General features: G+C 42.9%; 1 protein-coding gene across 4 annotated transcripts in view; it reads left to right on the plus strand.

Moving 5' to 3' along the window:
* Nucleotides 1-25,497, plus strand: part of VRK2 (VRK serine/threonine kinase 2) — a gene marked incomplete at its 3' end in the record, with an annotated part of 342,168 nt that overhangs the window by 126,233 nt on the left and 190,438 nt on the right. For all 4 annotated transcript variants that reach the window (XM_082251228.1, XM_082251225.1, XM_082251226.1 and 1 more), the window contains exons 2-3: nucleotides 11,066-11,204; nucleotides 17,481-17,536. In XM_082251228.1, the coding sequence (XP_082107354.1) occupies nucleotides 11,078-11,204; nucleotides 17,481-17,536 (183 nt within the window). In that variant the 5' untranslated portion in view covers nucleotides 11,066-11,077. The remainder of the gene's footprint in view (nucleotides 1-11,065; nucleotides 11,205-17,480; nucleotides 17,537-25,497) is intronic.

The following is a 25,497-nucleotide window of genomic DNA, read 5'->3' on the forward strand; positions in this document are numbered from 1 at the left end:
TCTCACCCCCCTCTCTCTCTCCACCCCCCCTCTCTCTCTCACCCCCCTCTCTCTCTCACCCCCCCTCTCTCTCACCCCCCCTCTCTCTCACCCCCCCCTCTCTCTCACCCCCCCCCTCTCTCTCACCCCCCCTCTCTCTCTCACCCCCCTCTCTCTCTCACCCCCCCTCTCTCTCTCACCCCCCCTCTCTCTCTCTTTCTCATCCCTTTTCTCTCCCTCCCTCCCTCTCTCTCATCCCCCCTTTCTCCCTCCCTCACCCACCCCCCTCTCTCTCTCTCCCTCACCCACCCCCCTCTCTCTCTCTCTCTCTCTCCCACCCCCTCTCGTGAGATCTCAGGGGTTCATGCTGGGACTCAGAGTCCTTCAATTTTGCAAGGGAGTCACATCTGTTAAAAAGGAAGGATTGGGGCAAATTTACATAGGAGTCAGAAGGGGGGGTGCCCAATTTTAGTCTTGCCTAGTGCAGCACAAAACCAAAATAACTGGTTGAAAGGGTCACCTATGGAGATTAAGTACTGTAGTTTGTCGCCATTCCTCGAGCGTGTGCTATTTTAACCACTTGCCGCCAAATGACGTACCTGTACTGCTTCAAGTGGTTGTACCGGAGTGATAACTGCAGCTGCAGGCATCACCCTGGTAACATTTTTTAGGGCCGACGGTCGGTTCTCTTGTTACAACAACCGATGCAGCTAAGCAGCCACTTGGCTGGTAATGCAAGCAGTGGGAGGGGATGGGAGAACCCTCCCTCCGCTCACCTAGGCTCTCCCATCCCACTGGGAGACCTAAACCACCAGCTAGCACCCTGAACAAAGCCGGAATCAGCTTTAATCGGGTCTTGGGTATGGTAATCCGGAAGCGACGCTATGACATCATCAGTTTACTCAGAAACCAATGGCGCCAGTTTTCAAAAACCAAAAGTATTCAAAAACGCAGATCTTGGCGTTTTTAATGTTTTCAAGTGCAGAGGAGGGGTTTTAGGTCTTATAGACCCCAGATACCTCCATAAAGAATACATGTCAGGTGCCTATTGCTGTCACAGGTATGTTTACATTCCTTGTGACAGCAATAAAAGTGATAAGAAAAAAAAAACATTAAAGGGACAGTGTAAAAATAAAAAGTAAAATGAGGGAAAAAAAAGTGCTCCACCCTCCATCCCTCTGTGCTCGCGTGCAGAAGCAAACGCATATGTAAGTTATACCCGTATATGTAAACAGTGTTTAGACCACACATGTGAGGTATCGCCGCAATCATTAGAGCGAGAGCAATAATTCTAGTGTAAGACCTCCTCTGTAACTCCACGCAAGTATACCCCCCTTCCTGCCCAGGCCAAGTTTCAGCTTTCAACACTGTCACACTTTGACAATTGCGCAGTCATGCAACTCTGTACCTAAACTACATTTTTTGCATTTTGTTCACACAACTAGAGCTTTCTTTTGATGGTATTTAATCACCACTAGGTTTTTTTTTTTTTCATAGTTTGTTATAAAATTTAGCAAACAGGTAATTTTTCTCCTTCACTAATGTGCGCTGATGAGGAGGCCCTGATGACACTAATGGCCACTGATAGACAGCACTGAGAGGTGACACTGGTGGACAATGATTGACAGGAATTGGGCATTAATAGGTGGCACTGATTAGCAGCAATGGCGGGCACAGATTGGCACCGATGTCCCTGTAACAGAAGCCAGCTACTGGCTTTCTTTTATTGTCCTCACACTGATCTTGAGGAGAAAAAAAAGCCTATAACCGGCTTCTGTTTACTTCCATGATCAGCTGTAATTGGCTGACAGCTGATCACTTGGTAAAAGGCAGCTGTGATTGGCCCTTTACCCTGTTCTGTTCTCAGCCGTCTAGCAAAAAAGAGAAAAGCGGCACTTCCAGCGATAAGGAAAACAAATAATTTATTCCAATATCATAGGTGTGTTGACCTGTATGTCGGGTGTTGGACCTATGATATTGGAATAAATTATTTGTTTTCCTTATCACTGGAAGTGCCGCTTTTCTCTTTTTTGCTACATGGATTCTTCAGGTTACGGACCTCAGCGAGCACCCAAGTTTTAGGATTACTATAGCCTTCCCTGGGATCTTTATTTGCAGACAGCCTTTGGAGGGGTGTACATCTCTTCCTCTGTTATCAGCCGTGTCACAGCTCCACGCCCTCCCGGCAGTGGAAGCCTGCGCTGTAGCCGTCTTTTGGCTATATCGCGGGTGGAAAGTGGTTAAACCCTGCAAAGTAAAGGCATATTGTGCTAGTATGCATCACATACTTGTACACACATTATGAATGACGATGCGATCCAGCACCACACTGTCACTGCTGACGGGCGCTTCCATCTTCACCCAGTCTTCCTTTTGGGTCTGTATCATCTGGCCATCTGATTTTCCACATTGCGATGATGTCACTCCTGCGGTTGCGTGTAGGAGCATGGACCACGGCACAGTCTGAGCCCAGGCGTGTTCAGACACAACCCTTGCATACACACAGTTGTTGATTTCACAGCTTCCCAGTTGGAAAGCTGAGGCGGGTTCAGACTCGTGTATGAACACCCCTGAGCTCATCCTTACCAGTTATTAGGAGGATCCAAGGCAAGTAATTGTGTAAATGATGTGCATTTTCAGGAGCTCCCATTGAAGTTTGTGAGGCCAATAATGTACTACTCTGCCCTAAAGATCATGCCACTCTGGTGTGAATGGACACCCTTAAATATAAGGGGAATCTTAATAATGAGTGTTGAAACATTTCAGGAAACGGACTTCAAATTATCCAACTATGATTTGATCTGCCTCCAGATTTGTTCACAAGAAAAAAAAAACTATTCTCAAAATTGTACTGCTTCATTTACATTTGTTCTGTTTTGTTTATTTAAAGGGATTATAAAATCTTTTTTTTTTTTTTCTTTTAAAATAGCAAAATGTTATACTTGCCACCTCTGTGTAGTGGTTTTGCAAAGTACAGCTCAAATCCTCCTCTCATCGGGTCCCTGGCTGGAGCTCTTGGCCCCTCCCTCCGGTTAAGTGTCTCCACAGCAAGCTGCTTGCTATCAAGGCACCCAAGCCAAGCCGCAATTCTCTGTGCCCATTCAGAGACATAGCTGTGTTTCCGCCCCACCCCCTCTCTCTCCTTATTGGTTTAACTGAGTAGCGGGTGGGGGGCAATGGCACTGCTGCTGTGTCTCAGCCAATCAGGAGGGAGAGTCTCGGATGACCGAGGCATTCATAGACATAGCAGGATTGAGAGGGGGCTCAGGTAATAATGGGGGGGGGGGGGGGCTGCTGCACACAGAAGGCTTTTAATCCTAATGCATTAAGATAAAAAAAAACTTTCAACTTTACAATCACTTTAACTTATATAGAAAGTATTATTTTTTAAAGGAGTAATATTTCTAAAGCTCCTTTTGCCATGCTTCTATGGATCAGAGGAGTACACTTAGTTCTGCACTCCTGTAACCCAGATTCAGCCAACAGAAGGTTAGGTCGAGTGTCAGCTGACTTTGCAGAGCTAATACAGGCTTGGCAGGGATCCCAACAGTAACTGCTGAGAGCCTGAACCAGCTGCTCCTACCCAATTCACAGCCCAGAGCTCCAGCGAGTGCTGGAGGGGCAGAGCACAATGTGGCGACTAATGGACCCGAGAACTGAGTGATTAGCGGCCTTCAATTGCTCAGTTCTCGGTGTAGAATCGATGGGGGACAGCTGCACCATTGGATCAATGCTGCAGCCATCTAGATGAGTACGAATGTTTGTTTAGTTATTTTTCCTTATTCCCGCCCTTCTCTTCCTAAAGGGGACTTCCTCTTTATGTGCTCCTACCCCCCCTCCTCTTCTGTTTTTTAGCATTTTTTTTTTGGGGCGGTGGCGATGGTTTTTCCTTGCGAACCTGAAAAGATTTACAACTTACTGCCCAAAGTGAATATGCCAGACCTAAAGACCAACAAAAGTAGGTAGCTGCTGACTTTATTATTATTATTATTTTTTTTTTTAAATACAGAGCGCAGAACCGCTTTTAACAATATTAGCATTTGTGGCAGTTCACACTAGGGCGACCTGTGAGGCGACCTGGTCGCCTACCATAGGGAAGCTGCGGACCCGTTCTTATAGGAGCGACACAAGTCGCTCCGACCTAGAAAAAGGGTCCGGAGCTTCTTTGGGGCGACCCGGAGGCGACCGCCTTAGACTTCAATGTTATGAAGTCCGTGGCGGCCGCTCCGAGGTCGCGGCGCGCTGCTCGCACCGCGACCTCCGAGGTCGCGGTGCGAGGTAGCGTCGCTGCAGTGTGAACCGGCGCTTAAAGTGACATCAAAGCCCGTTTGTTTGTTTTTTTCATATATGTTGCCCCTGTGCCACCAGGACCTATGAAGTCTTGTTTTTGCATGTGCACTCCCACTCTGTACCACAACAGTATTTGCAGCATTCTAAGCTCCGCAAAACACAGGCAGCATAAGAGGAACACAGAGTCACTGTCATTCATTGCGGTGCAGATGAAGGGGAGCCACTGCGCTTGCTCTGTGTGTCCCTTCTGTGCTGCCCATGTGTGTTTGTGGCACTCATAATGTTGCATGTACAGAGTGGGAGACACTTGTCATATTCAGTGATGAGCCCAACCCATTTAAAGCGGAACTAAAGGCACACATACTTAACATGGTTTCAACAGTTTAATGCCATGTGGTCCCTCGCCAGCACTGGGATTATATGTATCTTCTGCAATAAAGATGCTGCCTGTTTGCAATTCTTTAGCTTAGTTCCACTTTTAGTGTATTGGACTGTATCTTTTTTTTGTACTAATGAGCTGAGGGCTGGGTCATTCCCCACCCAACAGCAAGTATTGACCTGGTCTGCAACTCTTTGGACTTCAAAATAGTGGGGGTTCAGGTTAGAGGTGTGTTTGGAGGATGCCCAAGCTTGTCTCTAATGCTGAATAACCCATCTGATAGCATTAAGGTTTAATCATACTAATTTGCAGAATTCAATTTTTGTGGTTTCATTATAACAATCTGCTCCAATTTCCATGGTACCGTGAGAAAAGCTTCTGTGTATGTATCTCCTAAAACAGGGAGGAACCTCAGAGGGGATTTTAGCAAAAATGAAACTTTTCAGTGGAAATCGGAAACTGAAATTTAGAACATCTTAGAAATGTCAGACAAGGGAATTTGAAATCTTCCCATGATGACATTGTTCTGGTGACAAGGAATTTCCACTGACTTCTTGTTATTTCTCTGAAATGTTCAGGCTTATCAATATGGTTGATGTCATGAGTCCTCTTCCTTGGTGGTGGCACTTGTCTGTCCTTCCTGAACTGAGGAGCATGTACTAATGCCAGCCCAAGTTGCATGATGACCCACGGGAAAAGGTTTGCATGACACCGGGCCTCGTTCAACCCAGAAGACGAGCACCACTCAACCTTGATGCAGTAAATCCGCGAGGGACAGTGCTGGGATAAGGTGAGAATAGCAACAATTATTGTTTTTCTTATTTTAACAGGTACATGACAGCAAAATAATTAAAGAGTAAAGGCCCATACACACGTACCGATTGTTGGCCGTAAAGATTCGGCCGACGACCGATCGGCCGATTGTAGGCTTGTTAGTATGATGCTTCCGACAGCCGACAGCGCACTTTCGGCCGAACAGAATCTGTCGTGCAAGCATTAAAAGTTTTGTTGGCCAACACCAGAACGGCCGATTGTTCGCCAGTCAGTACAGATTTCGGCTGACAGACAGCAGATTTGCAAGACTGGGCATGCTCAGAAAAGAAAAAAGACAAGGAAAGTTAACCATCACATGACATCACTTCTGCAGTCGGCTGTTGTTGGCCGACAAAATTCGTGTGTAGTCTTTTGCAGTTTTCAACAGACACGACAGCCCTGGACAAAAGACAGCCGATCGGTCGGCCGACGATCGGTACGTGTGTACTGGGCTTTACTCTACTTTTGTTGAGAAAAAAAAACACTCCCCTCTGCGGGATCTATGTACATTGCAAGGATTTTAACAAACTTTGTTGCAGATTCCTACCTTTTGTTATTCGGAAGAAATCACTGTTTGTTTGTGCCCATGTGGAAAGTGAATCTAATGGGAGTGATTTCTTAATTATCAACCTGCTGCTTCACCTGCAGTGCTCTAATGAGGAAAAGTGCAGGGTCTGCATTCGTCTAGATGTGATTTCCTATTGGGAGTATCTCACCGAAAATTACATTGTTGCAGGGGATGCCTGAAATATGACTTGTATCCTAGTGTATACTTCTGGAAAATCAGTAAGCCAATCACACAAGCAGGAAATTATGTTTCTGGGGGGACGACCTGTACACATTCTGTATTACATTTTACAGAAAATTACAGATTGAAAAGAAAAGGTAATTTTAAATAACATTCAAGTACAATATGACTTGAGTTGAAGTTGTATATACTGTTTATTTTTTTTATTTGCTATTTTTTTTCCCCACAAAAGTGTAGTTACCCTTTTAGAGAGAAAAAAAAAACAAAGTTTGGTTTCCTGTATTTTAACATTTCCCTTTTTAGAATTTATAGAGTTTGTTATATTTTAACAATTTTAGAAAGTGGAAAAGTAATTTTAACAACCTAAAATGACAAAATTGGTAGTGCAGTGTATATATACAGTACAGACCAAAAGTTTGGACACACCTTCTCATTCAAAGAGTTTTCTTTATTTTCATGACTATGAAAATTGTAGAGTCACACTTCAAGAGGTAGTCACCTGAAATGGTTTTCACTTCACAGGTGTGCCTTGTCAGGTTTAATAAGTGAGATTTCTTGCCTTATAAATGGGGTTGGGACCATCAGTTGTGATGAACAGAAGTCAGGTGGATACACAGCTGATAGTCCTACTGAATAGACTGTTCGAATTTGTATTATGGCAAGAAAAAAGCAGTTAAGTACAGGAAAACGAGTGGCCATCATTACTTTAAGAAATGAAGGTCAGTCAGTCCAAAAAATTGGGAAAACTTTGAAAGTGTCCCCAAGTGCAGTCCCAAAAACCATCAAGCGCTACAAAGAAACTGGCTCACATGCGGAGCGCCCCAGGAAAGGAAGACCAAGAGTCACCTCTGCTGCGGAGGATAAGTTCATCCGAGTCACCAGCCTCAGAAATCGCAGGTTAACAGCAGCTCAGATTAGAGACCAGGTCAATGGCACACGGAGTTATAGCAGCAGACACATCTCTAGAACAACTGTTAAGAGGAGACTGTGTGAATCGGGCCTTCATGGTAGAATATCTGCTAGGAAACCACTTCTAAAGAAAGGCAACAAGCAGAGGAGACTTGTTTCGGCTAAAGAACACAAAGAAGGGACATTAGACCAGTGGAAATCTGTGCTTTGGTCTGATTTTTTTTTTGGTCTGAGTCCAAATTTGAGATCTTTGGTTCCAACCACTGTGTCTTTGTGCGACGCAGAAAAGGTGAACGGATGGACTCTACGTGCCTGGTTCCCACCGTGAAGCATGGAGGAGGAGGTGTGATGGTGTGGGGGTGCTTTGCTGGTGACACTGTTGGGGATTTATTCAAAATTGAAGGCATACTGAACCAGCATTGCTACCACAGCATCTTGCAGCGGCATGCTATTCCTTCCGGTTTGCGTTTAGTTGGACCATCATTTATTTTTCAACAGGACAATGACCCCAAACACACCTCCAGGCTGCGTAAGGGCTATTTGACCAAGAAGGAGAGTGATGGGGTGCTGCGCCAGATGACCTGGCCTCCACAGTCACCGGACCTGAACCCAATCAAGATGGTTTGGGGTGAGCTGGACCGCAGAGTGAAGGCAAAAGGGCCAACAAGTGCTAAGCATCTCTGGGAACTCCTTCAAGACTGTTGGAAAGCCATTTCAGGTGACTACCTCTTTAAGTGTGACTCTACAATTTTCATAGTCATGAAAATAAAGAAAACTCTTTGAATGAGAAGGTGTGTCCAAACTTTTGGTCTGTACTGTGTGTGTGTGTGTGTGTGTATGTATGTATATATATATATATATATATATATATATATATATATATATATATATATATAGTATATATAGCCCCAAGCCTACACACTGCACTCTGTGTATGAGTTAAATACTCAGGTTCTCAACCAAAAAGAAATCCATACAAATCTAAAACATGTATAGAGCTACTGATGATAGTTCTTGCAGTGGAGATAGCCTCAATGCCCGTAAGTCCCTCTATACCTATTCTATCTATATATAGTAGCAGAGTGTCTTAGAGGGAGTTTGGAAAAGTCCTAATTGGGTTTTACATATCTCCCAGGCTCCTCTATCACACATTTAGAGATCTCTGATCCTTAGTCCAGTTTAGGTTTTGCTCCTCTCCCCTTGGGCAATTTACACTCACCTGGAACCTGCAGACAGTGCTCTCAAACCTGGGGAACAGACAAGTCGTGTCTGGGAGAGTTGAAAGGGCGGTGTAAGCTGTAAAAGAAGCACTAGTTTTGCTCAGCCTGGTAGTCAGGATTCGTGTTTATGTAGTTAATGCCGGGAATTGGCTAGGATTTTGGTTTTGAAGTTTTGCCCTGTTCCTTAGTGGAAGACTGTACAGAACCTGTAAACAGACTTTTTAAATAGCATGAATAAACACTGCACTGTTTGTCACTACCTCACTGGACTGGTATCTGTGCCTCAAAAGTGTGCTCACCGCAAGGAGCTTTGTACCTGCTACCTATCCCCAGCTCACAATATAAAAGTAGCCCTCCAAGACTGAAAACTGCAAAGTAAGCAGGTTTTGTTTTTTTTTAAAAAAAAAAGGATATGGAAAGTGCAGTAACCATACAATACAGTTGCCAGTAAAAAGACTGTTAAGTAGCAAAGTGAAACTAAATCAGGGAGGATGGAGGCATGTTGGTGAAACAAGCTCCAGACTCTGGAAAATATCCTTGCCTTGGCATGCAATGTGGGCAGAGGGGACCATTCCAGGGGACTCTTGCGACTATCTGTATGCACTGAGGGAATTGACCTGAGGCAAGAACTCCAGCATTAGGAAAACCACACAAAATAGTTGCATTCACCCAAACCTATAACTATCCTTTGCAGTAAGGTGCACATGGAAGGGAAATGCAGATCATAAACAAAAGATTTCCCAGCACACTTACCAGACAGCCTGCAAACAACGAAATTGGCCCTGTCTTACAGTTTACGGTAAAAAACAGGGTTTTGTTTGCCCACATTTGCAAATGTATGCGTAAGCCGCAGTGCCCACGCCCAAAGATCTCTGTATATACTGCCATCCTAATTTGGCAGTCGCATAGTAGGAGCACATAAAAAAAATGGATTGATTATGGGCAGGTGCCACCCCAACTTAGAGGCACAGGGACACACGTGATGCCCAGCAAAAGCATAGGCATCCATTGCGTCCCTGCCTAGCATTCCCATACCAGCACAGCAAAGCATATTTGCCAGGTCTGTTTAGAGTCTTAATGGGGTTTAAAAAACTGCAACTCTGCCAAGAGCCCAGTCACTAAAATAAAAAATATGAGCCATTGAATCATGTTATTTCATATTATCCTGGCAGGGAAATGAAAACCCTAAAGATATAAGGGTGAGTGGAGCCTTTTATTATTCTCTGTGTGTTTTCTGTTCCATTTGAGTGGGAAATACACTCTATCTCTTACTGTCCTAGATGAGGTGGGGGATTGGTTGATTTGGCTAACAAAAGCGATAGGTATGCTCCTACTTATGACTTGAAGTTGTGCTTTGGCCTGAACCAGAAAGTGTGGGAAGGGGGCAGGGCCGGTGCTAGACTTTTTTACGCCCTAGGCAAGACCAGCTACTTGCGCCCCCCCAAAAAAAAAAAAGGGGAAGGGGTTAAATACTCCTCTATGTCATACCCAGTGATCCTGATCTGATGGTTCCTCCATGTTATGCTTTCATACCCAGTGACCCCCCCATGTTCCTCCATGTCACACCCGGGGATCCTAATGTCCCTCCGTGTCACACCCAGGGACTTTGGTGTTTTTCCATGTCACACCCTTGGACCCCAATATTCCTCCATGTCATGCTGTCATACCCACTGACCCTGATGTTCCTCCATGTCACACCCAGGGACCTCCGTGTTCCTCCATGTCATGCTGCGATACTCAGTGACCCCAATGTTCCTCTATGTCAGACCCTGATGTTTTTCCATGTCACAGTTGGGGACCCTGATGTTCCTCCATGTCACACCTGGGGACCCTGATGTTCCTCCGTGTCACACTTGGGGACCCCAATCCCCCATGGCACACCCAGGGACCCCAATTCCTCATGGCACACCCGGTGACCCCTATCCTCCATGTCACACCTGGTGACTGATTCCCCATGGCACACCTGGTGACCCCGATTCCCTTTCATACCAGGGATGCTCCATGTAACACCCAGGGACCAGCTCAGTGCAGAGAGTCACTTCCTGCCTGGGGTTAAGGCCGTTCAGCTCCAGCTGAAGAGGATCATCATGCAGGCAGCACTCTGGTGGGCTCCATTCCTGCCTCTTGGGGCCCCTCCAACAGTAGTGGAAAGCCAGGGCCTGATAGTTCCGCCACTGCCCAAGACACCTGGCATCTTTCTCTGTCCCTTCTTCCTCCCCTACCACCACCTCTCTCCTAAGCTCACAATAATCATTCATGATGGAGAGAGATTGCTGACTCCTGGCTGCGCCCCTAGGTGGCAATGCGCCCTAGGCGGCTGCCTAGTTTGCCTAGTGGAAGCACCGGCCCTGGAAGGGGGATAAAAGTTGTAGGGACACATGCACAGCTGTATGCCTATAATTTGCAAGCCTTGATGATGTGTGTGATGCAATACTCCAGATGTGCTTTGTGTGTATTAGAGGATTTCCCTACACAGATCTCCCTTTTGTACATGCCATTGCTCCTCAAGCCCAAAATGATCATATATATGGTGGAGAGTTACTGGGCTTCTTCTGGCCCCCTCTACCATGGCTACATTCACAGCAATGCTGATTGAAAATGTGGAATGCCTGTGGAAGAATTTCCACTATTTCAACTTATTTGAGGTTGACCCAGAATTTGTGTGTTGGGCTATACAGCTCTTTCACTCATTTTGTACTAGGATTTTAAAAAGGTATTTCTTTTTAGGTTAAAACAAAAATGCCTCCAAGGAAAAACAAACTACCAGTTCCTTTGCCAGAAGGTTGGATAGTGACTGACACAAGCAAAAAAAGTTGGAGATTGGGCAAAAAGCTTGGCCAGGGAGGATTTGGTTTAATCTATTTGGGTAAGTAACTTACAAATAATTTTTCTTAATTTTGTGTTGTTTTGTGTTGTTATGAATCACACCTCCTAGCCTTCCCTATGTGTTACAGAAATTTTAAATTGTCCGTTAGGGTTTACTAAATAGGCGCTGTGCTCAGTGTATAGCAGGGATTCCCAAACTACGGCCCTCCAGCTGTTGCAGAACTACACATCCCATGAGGCATTGTAAAACTCTGACATTCACATACATGACTAGGCATGATGGGAATTGTAGTTCCTGAACAACTGGAGGGCCATAGTTTGAAGACCCCTGGTGTATAGTGAACATGTTACCCTGGATATGTACCCTGTTAGATGATACAAGGTGCCATGATGTATAGAAAACATTGGTGATAAGAAGGCTCTGTTTACAAGTATTGGGATTGCCATATTGAATCGATCTCGCCAGAGATGGTATTTGTGCCCATTTGTTGTCCAGTTTTCAGGCAATTTCAATCAAATTTCAACTGCAAAAAAAACTGGCAACCTGCCTCCTATACCTTGCACCCCACATGATGGCCATAGGTACTTTTGATGGTAAATTGCATTCACCTGATTTTACCATCAAAGACAGCACAGTTGCAAGTGGTTAGCACTTCTGCCTAGCAACACTAGGGTCGCAGGTTTGAAAACTCAACTACGACACTACCTGCCTGGAGTTTGCATGTTCTTCCTGTGCCTGTGTGGGTTTCTTCTGGGTATTCCAGTTTCCACCCATACTCCAAAGACATGCTGGTAGGTTAATTGGCTGCTGTCTGAATTGGCCCTAGTATGTATGTGAGTTGGGGACCTTAGATTGTAAGCTCCTTGATGGCAGGGACTATGGTGAATGTATAATATACAGCGGGTAAAATTAAGTATTGAACATTGAATTATATCCACTCACATATAGACAAATGATTGTACATCTCCTTTCGGCAGCTAGGACTTTAATATTACGAAAATGGAAAACCACAGACACTCCGAATCTCTCTGAGGCAATCACCTTGGTCAATGAGAACTATAAACTGGAAAAAGCCTTATCCTTCAATACTTTAACGCATCACAAATTTCAAAAAGCTTGGTCGGAGTGGCCCTATTTGGCACCTGAAACTAGAAGTTTATAATCTAACCCTTTACTTAGCTTAGTTCCACTTGTTTTGAGCTCATCTTTATTTGTGTTGATCTTGGGGAGGTCGGGAGGTGGGGACGATCCATGACTTGGTGACATTGTTCCCCTAGGGGTTCTGAGTCGGGGTGGTTCAACACCTCCCATCTTCTCTCTGCATCAATGCAAACTGTATTGACATTTATATGCACTTGTACGAAGTTTATATTGATTCTTGAACACTGTACCATCTACTTTTGGATAATATTCTACCTTGTTGTAGTCATTTTCTTTACTTATTTCACATTCTGTTAATGTGTTTTTTTTTTGTTTCTCATCTATATTTAAATCTTAATAAAAACTATTGATTTAAAAAAAAAAAAATTAAGTATTGAACACGTCACGAAATGTTCTCCACATGTCGGTAACAACCCATGCAATCCATACATACAAAGAAACCAAAACAAATAAGTTCAGAAATTTAAGTTATGTGGAATGACACAAGGAAACCGTATTGAACACACTGAAATGTATTTAACCACTTGCCAACCGCCCGCCGGCTTTTTACTGCGACAGGGAGGCTCGGCTACCACCAAAAGAAAGCTCTATTTGTGGGAAAAAAAGGACATCAATTTTATTTGGGTACAGCGTCGCACGACCGCACAATTTTCCGTTAAAGTAACGCAGTGCCAAATCGCAAAAAAATGGCATGGTCCTTAAGGGGGCAAATCCTTCCGGGGCTTAAGTGGTTAATACGTCAAACCAAAATCTTTGTTGGTAATGACAGCTTCCAGACGCCTCCTGTATGGAGAAACTAGTCGCATGCATTGCTCAGCTGTGATTTTGGCCCATTCTGCCACACAGTCTTAAAATCTTAAAGGTTCCGTGGGCCTCTTCTATGAACTCTGAGCTTTAGTTCTTTCCATAGATTTTCTATTGGATTCAAGTCAGGTGATTGGTTGGGCCATTCTTGCAGCTTTATGTTCTTTCTATGAAACCAATTGGGAGTTTCCTTGGCTTTGTGTTTGGGATCCTTGTCTTGCTGAAATGTGCGCCCTCATTTCATCTTCATCATCCTGGTAGATGGCAGCAGATTTTTATCAAGAATGTCTTGGTACATTTTTCCATTAGTATAGTATCCAGTACTGTATGCTGAAAAACAGTCCCACACCATGATGTTCCCGTCTCCAAACTTCACTGTTGGTATGGTGTTTTTTGACCTCCAAACATGGTGTGTATTATGGCATCCAAAGAGTTCAATTTTGGTCTCATCTGACCAGACCATTTTCTCGCAGTATTTCAGTATTTTCCAGATTCTACTTCGATCGGGTCTCCGATCAAGTAGCAAAGTCACTTCTGGTTTACTCGGCTGCTAATAGTGCCAATTTAAAAAAACTGACAGTATTCAAAAATGCAGATTATGGCGTTTTTGAATACTTTGAAGTGCAGTGGAGGGATTTGGGGTCTTTTAGACCCCATATCCCTCCATAAAGAGTACCTGTCACTGCCTAATACTGTCACAAGGGATGTATACATTCCTTGTGACAGCAATAAAAGTGATCATATATATATATATATATATATATATATATATATATATATATATTTTTTTTTTTAAGGAACAGTGTTAAAAAAAAACAGGATTTTTTTTTTATTTTTTTAAAGTGCCCCTGTCCCCGTGAGCTCATGCACCAAAGAAAATGCATACGTAAGTTGCGCCCACAAATGTAAACTATGTTCAAATCACACATGTGAGTTATCGCTGTGATCGTCGGAGTGAGAGCAATAATTCTAGCTAAAGACCTCCTCTGAACTCTAAACTGGTAACCGTTAAAACATTTTAACCATCGCCTATGGAGATTTTTAAGTACCGTAGTTTGTCGCCATTCCACACGCAATTTTAAACCTTAACATGTTGGGTATCTATTTACTCGGCGTGATATCATCTTTCACAATATACAAATGCATTTGGTTAACTTTACTATTTCATTTTTTTTTTTTTTTTTTTTTTAATTCAGTGAAGTGTATTTTTTCCAAATATATATGTTTGGGGGTTCTAAGTAATTTTCTAGCAAAAAATACTGATTTTAACTTGTAAACAACATGTCCAAAGTAGGTTTGGTCCTTAAGTGGTTAAACAAGCTTCACCATGCTTTTTCTTCAGCAATGGAGTCTTGCGCGATGAGCGCGCATACAGGTGGCTGAGTGCATTACTTATTGTTTTCTTTGAAGCAATTGTACCTGCTAATTCCAGGTCTTTCTGAAGCTCTCTTCAAATGATCCTTGGCTCTTGGACAATTCTTCTGATAAATTATTTTCATTCCTCTGTCAGAAATCTTGCGAGGAGCACCTAGTCGTGGCCGGGCTTATGGTGAAATGATGTTCTTTCCATTTTTGGAATATGGCCCCAATAGTGCTCACTGGAACATTCAGACGTTTAGAAATCCTTCTGTAACCAATGCCATGAGTATCTTTTGATACAATAAAGTTGCAACGGTCTTGAGAGAGCGCTTTGCTTTTAGCCATCATGGGATGTTTCTTGTGTGAATCCTTGGTAATGACACCTTTTTATAGGCCATCAGTTGGGATTGAACCAGCTGATATTAATTTGCACTGACAAGGGGCAGGATTGCTTTCTAATTACTGATAGATTTCAGCTGGTGTCTTGGCTTTCCATGCCTTTTTGCACCTGCCTTTCTTCATGTGTTCAATCCTTTTTCCCTGTGTTATTCCGTTTTTATTATACATAACTTAATTTCTGAACTTCGTTGCTTTGGTCTCTTTGTATGTATGAATTGCATGGGTTGTTACTGACATGTAGTGAAAATTTAATGTCAATAGCACCTTTTAGAATAGAAAAATAGTGAAGTGTTCAATATTTATTTTACCACTGAATATGCAAATCATTGTGTAAATTGACGGTGCTATACAAGCACCTGTAATAAATTAAATAAAATAAAGGCTAGCTGAAAGGGATTTACATTTTCTGAAAATTGGTGTGCGCGTGTGTGTGTGTGTGTGTGTACAGTCATCATTTGTCTTCTAGCCTTGCATTTTCTCAGGCTTGCAGTATAGGTTGGAGCTATGTTCTGCTTCCGACCACCCTACTGTACAGTAGAGTCAGAGTGCCTTTAGAAAGGCAGAACACTGAGGTGTGCTGTGCAAGTCCCTGAAGCAGACTGTAATTATAACTGCACCCAAGGTATACACACTGTCTTCGCTCATACCAGATATTGCCTGCCGCTTGGCGTCTAGCAACCAGTGATATCACTCCTCACGTGACAGCAGCAGGAGAGGCTCCCCAGTGTTCAGAGCGGAGAAGGATTTCAAATTCCTCCTCCGCGCCTCGAATTAGCTCCGCCTCTTCCACCCAATTCTCTCTTCTCTGGGTGGCAGCATGGATAGTGACAGGCTAGCTGGCTGGGTGTCCACTCCATAACGACTCCACCTGCCAGCACCTGCAAAAGGTGATGGAGACACTGTGATGGGGGACACTCTGATTGGGACATCTGATGTAAAGAGGGACTCTGATTGGGATACCTGCTACTGGGATACCTGCACCCTACCTGTGCTGAGTTCCCGAGTCTGAACACATGCTGTGCCCATTATGAGGGTTTCCCACCATCCCTGTAGTGAGTGCCCATTATGAGGGGTTTCCACCATCCCTGTGCTGGGTTCCTGGGTGTGTACACCTGCTGTGCCCATTATGAGGGGTTCCCATCATCCCTGTGCTGAATTCCTGGGTCTGTACACCTGTTGTGCCCATTACAAGGGGTTCCCACCATCCCTGAGCTGAGTTCCCAGGTCTGTACACCTGCTGTGCCCATTAAGAGGGGTTCCCACCACCCCTGTGCTGAGTTCCCGGGCATTGGGCAGGGGTGAGGGGGGGGGGTATTGGGTGGAGCTTTGGCGGGACTTACTTTAAAATGTGGGAGGGGTCATCAAATTTACCTTCGGGCTGAAGCCCCTGGTCTTTTTATCACCTAGCAACGACCCTGGGTAGCTGAATATGAAAAGGTACAGAACATGGTCTGGCAGAATCATAGAGCGAAACTTGCTTGGTCCTTTTAGGCCCTGTTCACGCCTGAGCGTTTTTCAGCTTGTAAACCGCTCCATTCTGAAACTCCAAAATGCCCAACAAGCAAATTCCTATTCAATTCAATGGCCCCTGTTCACATCTGAGCATTCTGTCACCTGAAGCAAAACGCCTGAAGCTCAAAAAAGTACATGAGCTTCTTTTTATCAGATTACAAGCGTTTTTTGCCCCATAGAGTTTAATAAAAACGCCTGACTTGAGCAGAAAAGGCTTGTAAAACGTTCAGATTGCAGCTCTCCACCCCTAATTTCCTCTCGCTCTCTTGCCCCTAGTGCTTTCTATTGGCTAAACAAAAACGCCTGAAGCTGTAAAAAAACTGCAAAAAAGCCTAAGGCTCCATTCACACCTGGGTGTTTTTGAGCATTTTTCAGCTCCAAAAACGCTCGAAAAAAACGTTCCAAAACGCCCAACAAGTAAAACCCCATTCATTTAAATGGCCCCTGTTCACATCTGAGCGTTCTGCAAAACGCCTGTAGCTGAAAAATGTACATGAGCTTCTTTTTGGGCTGATTACCAGTGTTTTTGATAGATGTCAATGCCTGCCTCCAAAAACGCCTGAAAATCGCTACGCTCAAGTGTGAATGCAGCCTAAATGCCCAAAAAACGCCAGTAAATCGATATACTCAAGTGTGGAGGGAGCCCTACTCCACTTGCTGAAATGTAGTATTCTTTTTTAAATAAAAAAATACAGCTTCCCCTCCCACTTCTCAATGATTGCAGCCTAGTATGCCAACTTGTAGGTTGGTATTTCCTCTTTCTTCCTTTTTTTTTCCATTGTCATTTTTTATTAATATTCATTGTTAGGCTGCAATAAACACCTAAAACATTGCTGGGTAGGAGCTGGTATAAATTATGCACCCCAAAATGCTTTTATTTGATAGTACACAGTCCACGGATTCCTGAGCCTTTGTGATGTCAAATCTCATCTATACACAGATAAAATGCTAAGCCTGTACAAGTGTTCCAACTGTTCAAGACTGTTTATGCATGACTTTACAGAATGTACTGGAGTAATGTGAGCAAATGGGATATTATGAATAATTATGACAAATATATCAATATTGTTTTCTTTTTAGCCTCCCCTATTTGTGATACACCAGTCCGTGACAATGCTGAATACGTCATCAAAGTGGTAATGATCATTTTGCTTTTAACTATTTTCTGCATTTTCCTTGATTTTAAAGGGTTTGTTCACCTTGAGCAAAAACTGCCTATGCAGGTAAGGAATGTATGTAGATGAAAAGCTGTGCAGCTTTGACCAAAAGTGAATATGGCCCTTGCTACAAGTGTAGGCCATTTACACACCTCATGAAGCCTGACCTGAAAACTACCAGCACATTGCTAAGAGAGGCCCTGCTATTATTGTTTACCTCCACCATCACAGGAGCTTGCTTTTTTTCAGATTCAAACCCCCTCACGTGAGCTTTCTTTCCTCTGATGCAGTAGCTCAGAGTTTAGCGTAGTACACATGGGCCTGAATGTTGGGCGGCATTGGCCAGGTAATAAAAACCGGCTGACATTGGGCCTGAGTGCACTGGAGCATGACCAAAAAAGGTCTGCCAATCGGCTTCCAGTGAGCGCTTTCAGCTAATGGCTGAGATCGCTGAACCGAGTTCTGATGTCCCCCTGTCAGAACACAAAAGCTATGCAGGGGAGATTGCTGTACTAACATCTGGTAACGTCTAACAACCGGTAGTGTGTATGAGGCTTTTGAGACCTGTGATGACAAAGAAGAACAGTAATGGCTAGGCCTCTCTTAGCAACATCTTGGGAGTTTTCAGGTCAAGCTTTGCAAGGTATGGAAATGACCTACACCTATAGCAAGAGCATTATTAAACTTTGGTCAAAGCTGCAGTTTGTTTTTATCTACAGATGCCCCTTATCTGCATAGGAAGTTTTTTGTAATCGTGAAGAAACCCTTTAAAGTTGATTGATTTAAAATAGCTGTACCTGGAAAAAGCAGGTGAATACTTACCTCTTCTGCTGTCTGCTCTGTCCAACAGCATGCCAATGCAAAGAAATCCAAGGGTGAAGTTCTTTCTGAAACCAACACTGGGGTAATCAATCTCCTGTGTCCCCCACTGTACTGCTGTATGTGATGGTTTCTGTTGTGCTCAGTGGTTTCTTCAACAACATAGAGGTTGGTAGGAGGAACCACTGAGTGCGGCAGGGGACACAGGAGAGATCAACACACTCAGAAGTGTTGGTTTAAAAGGAAAGTTCACCCTGTGATTTCTCTGCAACACATGGCAGATTGAGCAGCGGGAAAGGTGGGAACTTTTTTGTACAGTAGGTACACTCTTTAAACTACACAATCACTGTAATAAATTTTATTATTGGTATAATCATATTGCATTTTGGCCAGGGCTGGATTTACAAAATGTATTTACCTGGCTGTCTCCGGCTTCAGTATATTCACTTGTTGCTAATGAGGTTGACCTTTACTTTCTCTGTGTGTGGGAGACAAGATGGCAGCACCCAAAGGGGATATAATAGAGTCTTTAGGAACAGACCTAGAGAACGTATTTACTCGTTAATCATGTATTATTGAGTTATGAGTTGAATAGTCCATATCTGCTTTACATTTTTATAGTATATTATACAGTTTTATCAGTGTTGTTTTAGTCTTAGACAGAAGTTTGGAAGTTGTGCTATCCATTTACCTTTTTTGCCTTTTCTGCTACCTAGGCCATGAGATCTCCTATTCATTGCCCCCTGGCCAAGTCTGTTAGGATGCTACACTCTTGACACTTGAGTCTTTATCTGTTTGTTCATTTTACTGTATGCTATGTAGATTTCAGTTATAGAGCATAATGTTTATATTACTCAAAAAAGAAAGATTTTCCCCTGTTGGTGGGATTTTTTAGGCACTCATGTCTACACAAGTTTAATTCAAAAATGTTTAATATTTTATTGAAATAACAAAATTAACAAAGTAATAAAAGGCAAGTAAATAAGTAGAGATACATCACATATGCACTTGAATAAGGCACCAATTGCAGGGTGAGGACTCCAGACCCGACTAGTTTCGGAGTTATACAACTACTCCTTCTTCAAGGGGACAAAATAGGAGACCCTGAATGGTGGTCTGTAGGTAATTGATCAAACAAAAGTCAATCAAATGCGAATAATGATACAGATATTCATACAGTACATAAGTTTGTATAAAAAGATTTGAAGTATTAATCACAACTTACATTCTGTGCGGTGATGGATAAAACTATATACCTGCCGGTATATGTTAAAAACAGGTGCTCTCTGCGCTCTGCCAAAAACACGGGTTGATTGTGTGGTTGATGAAATCCAACAAATGAAGCCCTCATAGACTTGTGTTGTAGGGAAAGATTATGCCCATATATGTGGATAATCCCAGGAAGACATCAAGTCAGAGCAACTGGATCCCAATAATTGGCCGATCAGCTACAGAGGAGAAATATAGGATCATAAAAGCATGTTGGTCCCATAATATAAGCTGGCCATATTGCTTGAAAAGGGGACAATAGGAAAGGCTCGGAGATGGAATGATGAGTTCCATCTCAGTGCCAGAGTGACAACATGTATTTTTGAATAGAAAGCTAACAATCCCATTCCTATATAGGTGGGGAGGAAAGAAAGCCAATAAGGGATTGGTGAATACCCATATTTATCCCTTAAAAACAATTATATGTTAGTTTCCCCTAATCAGCGAATAAGGGCCAGATAAAGCACAGTTACCCCCATCATCTATAAAAAGATTTGGTGAGGTATCAATAAAAAAGTTACCTTTTGCACGGTGTTTAAACAGACTGGATTAGATCAGGTCCTCACAGTGTTCTCAGCAAGCAAACAATGAATTCACTGCTGAGAAGAGGGTATATGTGTGGAGTCAATTGGACTTCACAGCTGTGTATACTTAACTGGCTTGGTTCACTTCTCCCTGTGCTGATTGCCTGATGGGGTCCCTGGTGCGGAGGGGCCGGGCGTTCCTCCGCTCCATTGGCCCGGAGAGCGATACAGCGGAAGTTCGGCCGGCTCCTGCGTTCCACCGACACGTCACCTAACCCGTCAGCGTGGAACGCAGGCGGGGTATGGTATGCGTCACCGTCTGTAGGTCTCGCGATGCGAAACCTTAACATGACAGAAGACGCAAAATGCGGCTCGCCACTAGGTGGCGGCCGCTTTCCGTGCCGGGTTGTCTGCTTGATAGAGATTCACTGGTGACAAATACCACATTCTTCTGTCCTAGGCGGACAGAGAATGACAGGCATTAAATAAAAAATTGTCTCATTATAACGAAGAAGTATGTTTTGAAGAAAAATTGTATATTATAGCCCCATTGAGGCTATCATCGCCGATCTTTTACTGTCCTTGTAAAAATGCAAGGGAAGAACGAAAGGCATAAATAAAGAGACAAAAATGCAAAGATTTTTCTTATCATTTTGACTTCAACCCTTAAAGGTTCTGGATGAGCGCAGGAGCATCTGTTGAGAGAACAGAAACCAGAAATGGAATTATATGCAAGCATTGAACATAAAATGCATTTGAAAAAATAATGGTATTGCCAATACTGACCCCTATTGATGACAAATTAGGATGACAGGATGGTTCACATTTAGAAATAATATGGGAGTTTGTCAGCAAAGGGGAAGGAGGGCTTATTTCTCCATTCCTCCCGAACTGAAACCTTCTAAGAAAGGTTTAAAGGATACCATCTCGTTTAATCCTGGGGGTTCAGTGGCTTTGAGGAGATAGATCCACCGTAGTTCCATTTGCAGGAGGACCTTGTTCCAGTCTCCTCCTCTGGAACTAGGGTGGATCCTGTCCAAAATCAAAAATTTGATTTTGGGACATTTCCCTGGATGAACAAGTGCCGCATGTCGCCCGAGGGGGAGATCAGGGTCACATGTCTTAATACTTTTTATGTGTCTGTTGGCACGTTTAAAGAAATCTAACTTGGTCTTGCCGACATAAAAACAGCCGCACTCACAGAGCAGTAAATATACCACTCCGTGAGTGCGGCAGTTAGCGAAATGTTTGGGCCTAAATACCTGGCCATTCGGCAGGGTGGGGTTTTTAGATGTCAGCATAAAACCACAGTATCTACAACTGCCACAAATATAAGTGCCCTTATATTTGCACTGGTCATGTTTTTCTTGATCTTTAAATTCGCTCTGAACAAGTTTGTCTTTGAGTGCCGGTACCTTACGATAGGTAAAATGGGGTTGTTCTGGGACGTATTTGCCCGCAATGGGGTCCAAAGCAAGCACATGCCAGTATTTGGATACTATTTTTTTAATTGTTAAATGTTGTTCCGAATATGTTATTATTCTTAAAACTGGATCATCCTCTTTCTTCTCTTTGGGGGACAATAGTTTACTCCTTTCACTGGAAATTGCTTTTTTGTAAGCTTTTTTCAGGATTGTTTTTGTGTACCCCCTGGCCAGGAGTCTAGTTCTAAGATCGTCCGCTGCTTTGCGGAAGCCTTCTAGATCTTTGCAATTACGTCTGGCTCTCAGATACTCCCCATATGGTATGGAGTGTACCAGAGACCGAGGATGAAAGCTAGATGCATGGAGGATGGTGTTCCCCGCAGTGGGCTTCCGAAAAAGGTCACTGTGGAGAGCACCATCCTCCCCCCCTCGTTACTTCCACATCCAAGAATGTGACCACGTCCTTGCTTGCATTCATAGTAAAGGTTAGGTTGAAGTCATTTCGATTCATCCTGTCTATACAATTATCAAGAAGTTCAGATGAACCCTGCCAAATCATAAAGATGTCGTCTATGTATCGTAACCACATACTGATGTGGTCCGTATACATAGAGGTAGTCTCATTTGTAAGAAAGAATTGCTCCCACTCCCCCAGATACAGGTTGGCGTAGGATGTGGCACAACAAGTGCCCATCGCTACGCCCTGTATCTGGAGGTAGTGGGAGCCATTGAAGGTGAATACATTGTGATGTAAAATATATTGTAAGATAGACAGGATGAATTCTCCGTAGGCGTCGAGGGTATAGTTAGATGTTATGGCGTGTTGTACAGCTGCCATCCCCCGTTCATGGGGGATAGAGCTGTACAAGGCCTCGACGTCAACGGTGACGAGTAGACTATCTTGTGGGATTTGTATGTCCTCAATTTGTTGCAAAAAGTGTATCGTGTCACGGATGTGTGAGGGTAAGGCCGTTACCAAGGGTTTGAGGAAAGCATCTACCAGTTTACTGGCACTGTCGGAGATGGAGCCCCGACCTGTTATAATTGGCCGTCCGGGTGGATCAGTAGCATTTTTATGAATTTTAGGGAGTGAATAAAACGTTGGAGTGACAGGGAATGGTATACGTATAAATTCCCATGTATGCTTCGGAATCACGTTATTCAAATATGCTGTGTCAATTAATTGATAAAATTCTTGTTGATACTTGATCACTATGTGTGATGTAATTTTGCGATACCAATTCTGATTTCTAAGAATTTTGTAACACATGGCTGTATATTGTGAATTGTTCATGATGACAACGTTTCCGCCTTTGTCAGCCTGTTTAATTGTGATTAAATGATTTTGTGATAATTTATTGATGGCCAATCTTTGGCTAGTCGTGATGTTTGATGTTTTGGATGGCCGAATATTTATTTTTTCGACCTCTTTTGTTACAAGCTTAACAAAGGCGGAAACGTTGGCATTAGTGGAAATGGGAAATTTGTCGGATTTTTTCCTCAAAGATTCGGTCTTGTGAATCGGATTTGGTTGTTTGGGGTCTGCACCCTCAAGGAGTGATGGCAAATCAATTTTGTCGATCAAATCATCGTTCTCTTCCAGTAAAGATATCAGTGTATCTAAAATGGAGTCCTTTTTGGTCTTGGGTACATTGGATATGTTAGTTTTGTCATATGCGGCCTTGAAATTCAACTTACGAGCGAAAAGGTGAAGATCTTTAATAAAGTCAAATTTTTTAAGGGAGGTATTTGGACAAAAGCTGAGACCTTTGGATAAAACCTCGATTTCATCTGAGGATAGCTCATAGTCAGACAAATTAATGACTGACAAGTCCATTTGTGCCGGATTGGTGGTGGGGCCCATAGAAAGGTGAGGTGTAGGGGTTTTTATTGTGTCATTGGTGTGAAAGTCGGGGCTCTCTGATGAACCAGTTCTAAAAAAGTGGCATCTTGGAGATTAGTAGTGGATACAAGTAAGAGAGGTATTTGGGATATATTGGGTGTAGGTGTGTTAGTGAGAGGAGAGGTGACATCTGGTGGTGGTTGAGTGATATTATCTGAATGGGAAGTGTGTGGCTTGAATAGTGAGAGGTTGGGGGTTCGTTCTTGTTGGATATTAGATTTTTTCATTGTCTGTCCAATTACTGTTTCATCTTGGAATGCTCTTTTACTCCTTCCTTAACTTTTTGTTTAATTGAATTTTTTGGAGCATGTGATGTATTTTTGGATGAAGGGTGAGATGTATTCGTCTGATATTGTTTTTTAGGTGGCCCATTGTACAATATTTTGTTGGTGTTCCACTTATATGCCTTTTTCTGTTCAAAGGCCATAGTGTCTCTATTTAATTTATTTAGTTTTTTTATCAAAATGTTGCGATTGTGAATTTCTAGATGTTGTTTAAGTTGTTTTTCCTTTTCATCAAAGAGTTTATGTGTTTTGTATTTTTTCATTTTGTCACATAGACTGTTAATTTCTTTGTCTAGGATCGCAGATCGACGAGTGTATTCGTTGATTAGTAGTGTCATAAGGGTGGCTGAGCAATCAGTCAGGGCTTGTTCCCAGTTGGTCTTAAATTCCGGGCTTAAGTCCTCTAATAGTGGAAACAGTTGAATTCTAAGGCCTGTGGGGTTTGTTTTATTTTTAAGATAGTCCTGAAAAGATTTTACATGCCAAAAATTGGCTGATTTTTTCTCAAGAGCTTTGGACAATTGGAAGAAGAGAGCGGACAGGTCCGCATCTGCATACTCCCTTTGTCCAAAGTCCCTGAGATATTGAGACATATGGTTCTCCCATTCATCTCCCGTGTACTCGGCCATAATGACTGAAACCAACCAGGAGGAAAATGGGGGTTCCTGAAAATAAGTTTTGGAGAGACGATAAATTCGATACAATCAAAATTGGAAGATGACTGCCAATATCTGCAAGACCAAATGTGGTAACACTGGTTATCTGTTCACATTAACAAGTTATGATTGATGGTTCAAACAAGTATTTTTGAAAATAATAATATATAAAAAAGTTTTTTACTTCTGTTTATCCGCGGAGGGGAAGGGGACAAAATCACCTTCGCGGGGGAACAGAAAGGACACAACACAGGTTAAGCGGGGAATGGTATTTGCTACCTGAATAAGTCAAATGGGGGATGACCTGTGTTGGGTGCTAAAGGTGGTGCCACATCCCAATATAGTCTCAAAAAAGAAAGATTTTCCCCTGTTGGTGGGATTTTTTAGGCACTCATGTCTACACAAGTTTAATTCAAAAATGTTTAATATTTTATTGAAATAACAAAATTAACAAAGTAATAAAAGGCAAGTAAATAAGTAGAGATACATCACATATGCACTTGAATAAGGCACCAATTGCAGGGTGAGGACTCCAGACCCGACTAGTTTCGGAGTTATACAACTACTCCTTCTTCAAGGGGACAAAATAGGAGACCCTGAATGGTGGTCTGTAGGTAATTGATCAAACAAAAGTCAATCAAATGCGAATAATGATACAGATATTCATACAGTACATAAGTTTGTATAAAAAGATTTGAAGTATTAATCACAACTTACATTCTGTGCGGTGATGGATAAAACTATATACCTGCCGGTATATGTTAAAAACAGGTGCTCTCTGCGCACTGCCAAAAACACGGGTTGATTGTGTGGTTGATGAAATCCAACAAATGAAGCCCTCATAGACTTGTGTTGTAGGGAAAGATTATGCCCATATATGTGGATAATCCCAGGAAGACATCAAGTCAGAGCAACTGGATCCCAATAATTGGCCGATCAGCTACAGAGGAGAAATATAGGATCATAAAAGCATGTTGGTCCCATAATATAAGCTGGCCATATTGCTTGAAAAGGGGACAATAGGAAAGGCTCGGAGATGGAATGATGAGTTCCATCTCAGT

The sequence above is a fragment of the Pelophylax lessonae genome, assembly GCF_965119305.1.
Source record: "Pelophylax lessonae genome assembly, chromosome: 3".
In the NCBI taxonomy this organism is placed as follows: Eukaryota; Metazoa; Chordata; class Amphibia; order Anura; family Ranidae; genus Pelophylax; species Pelophylax lessonae.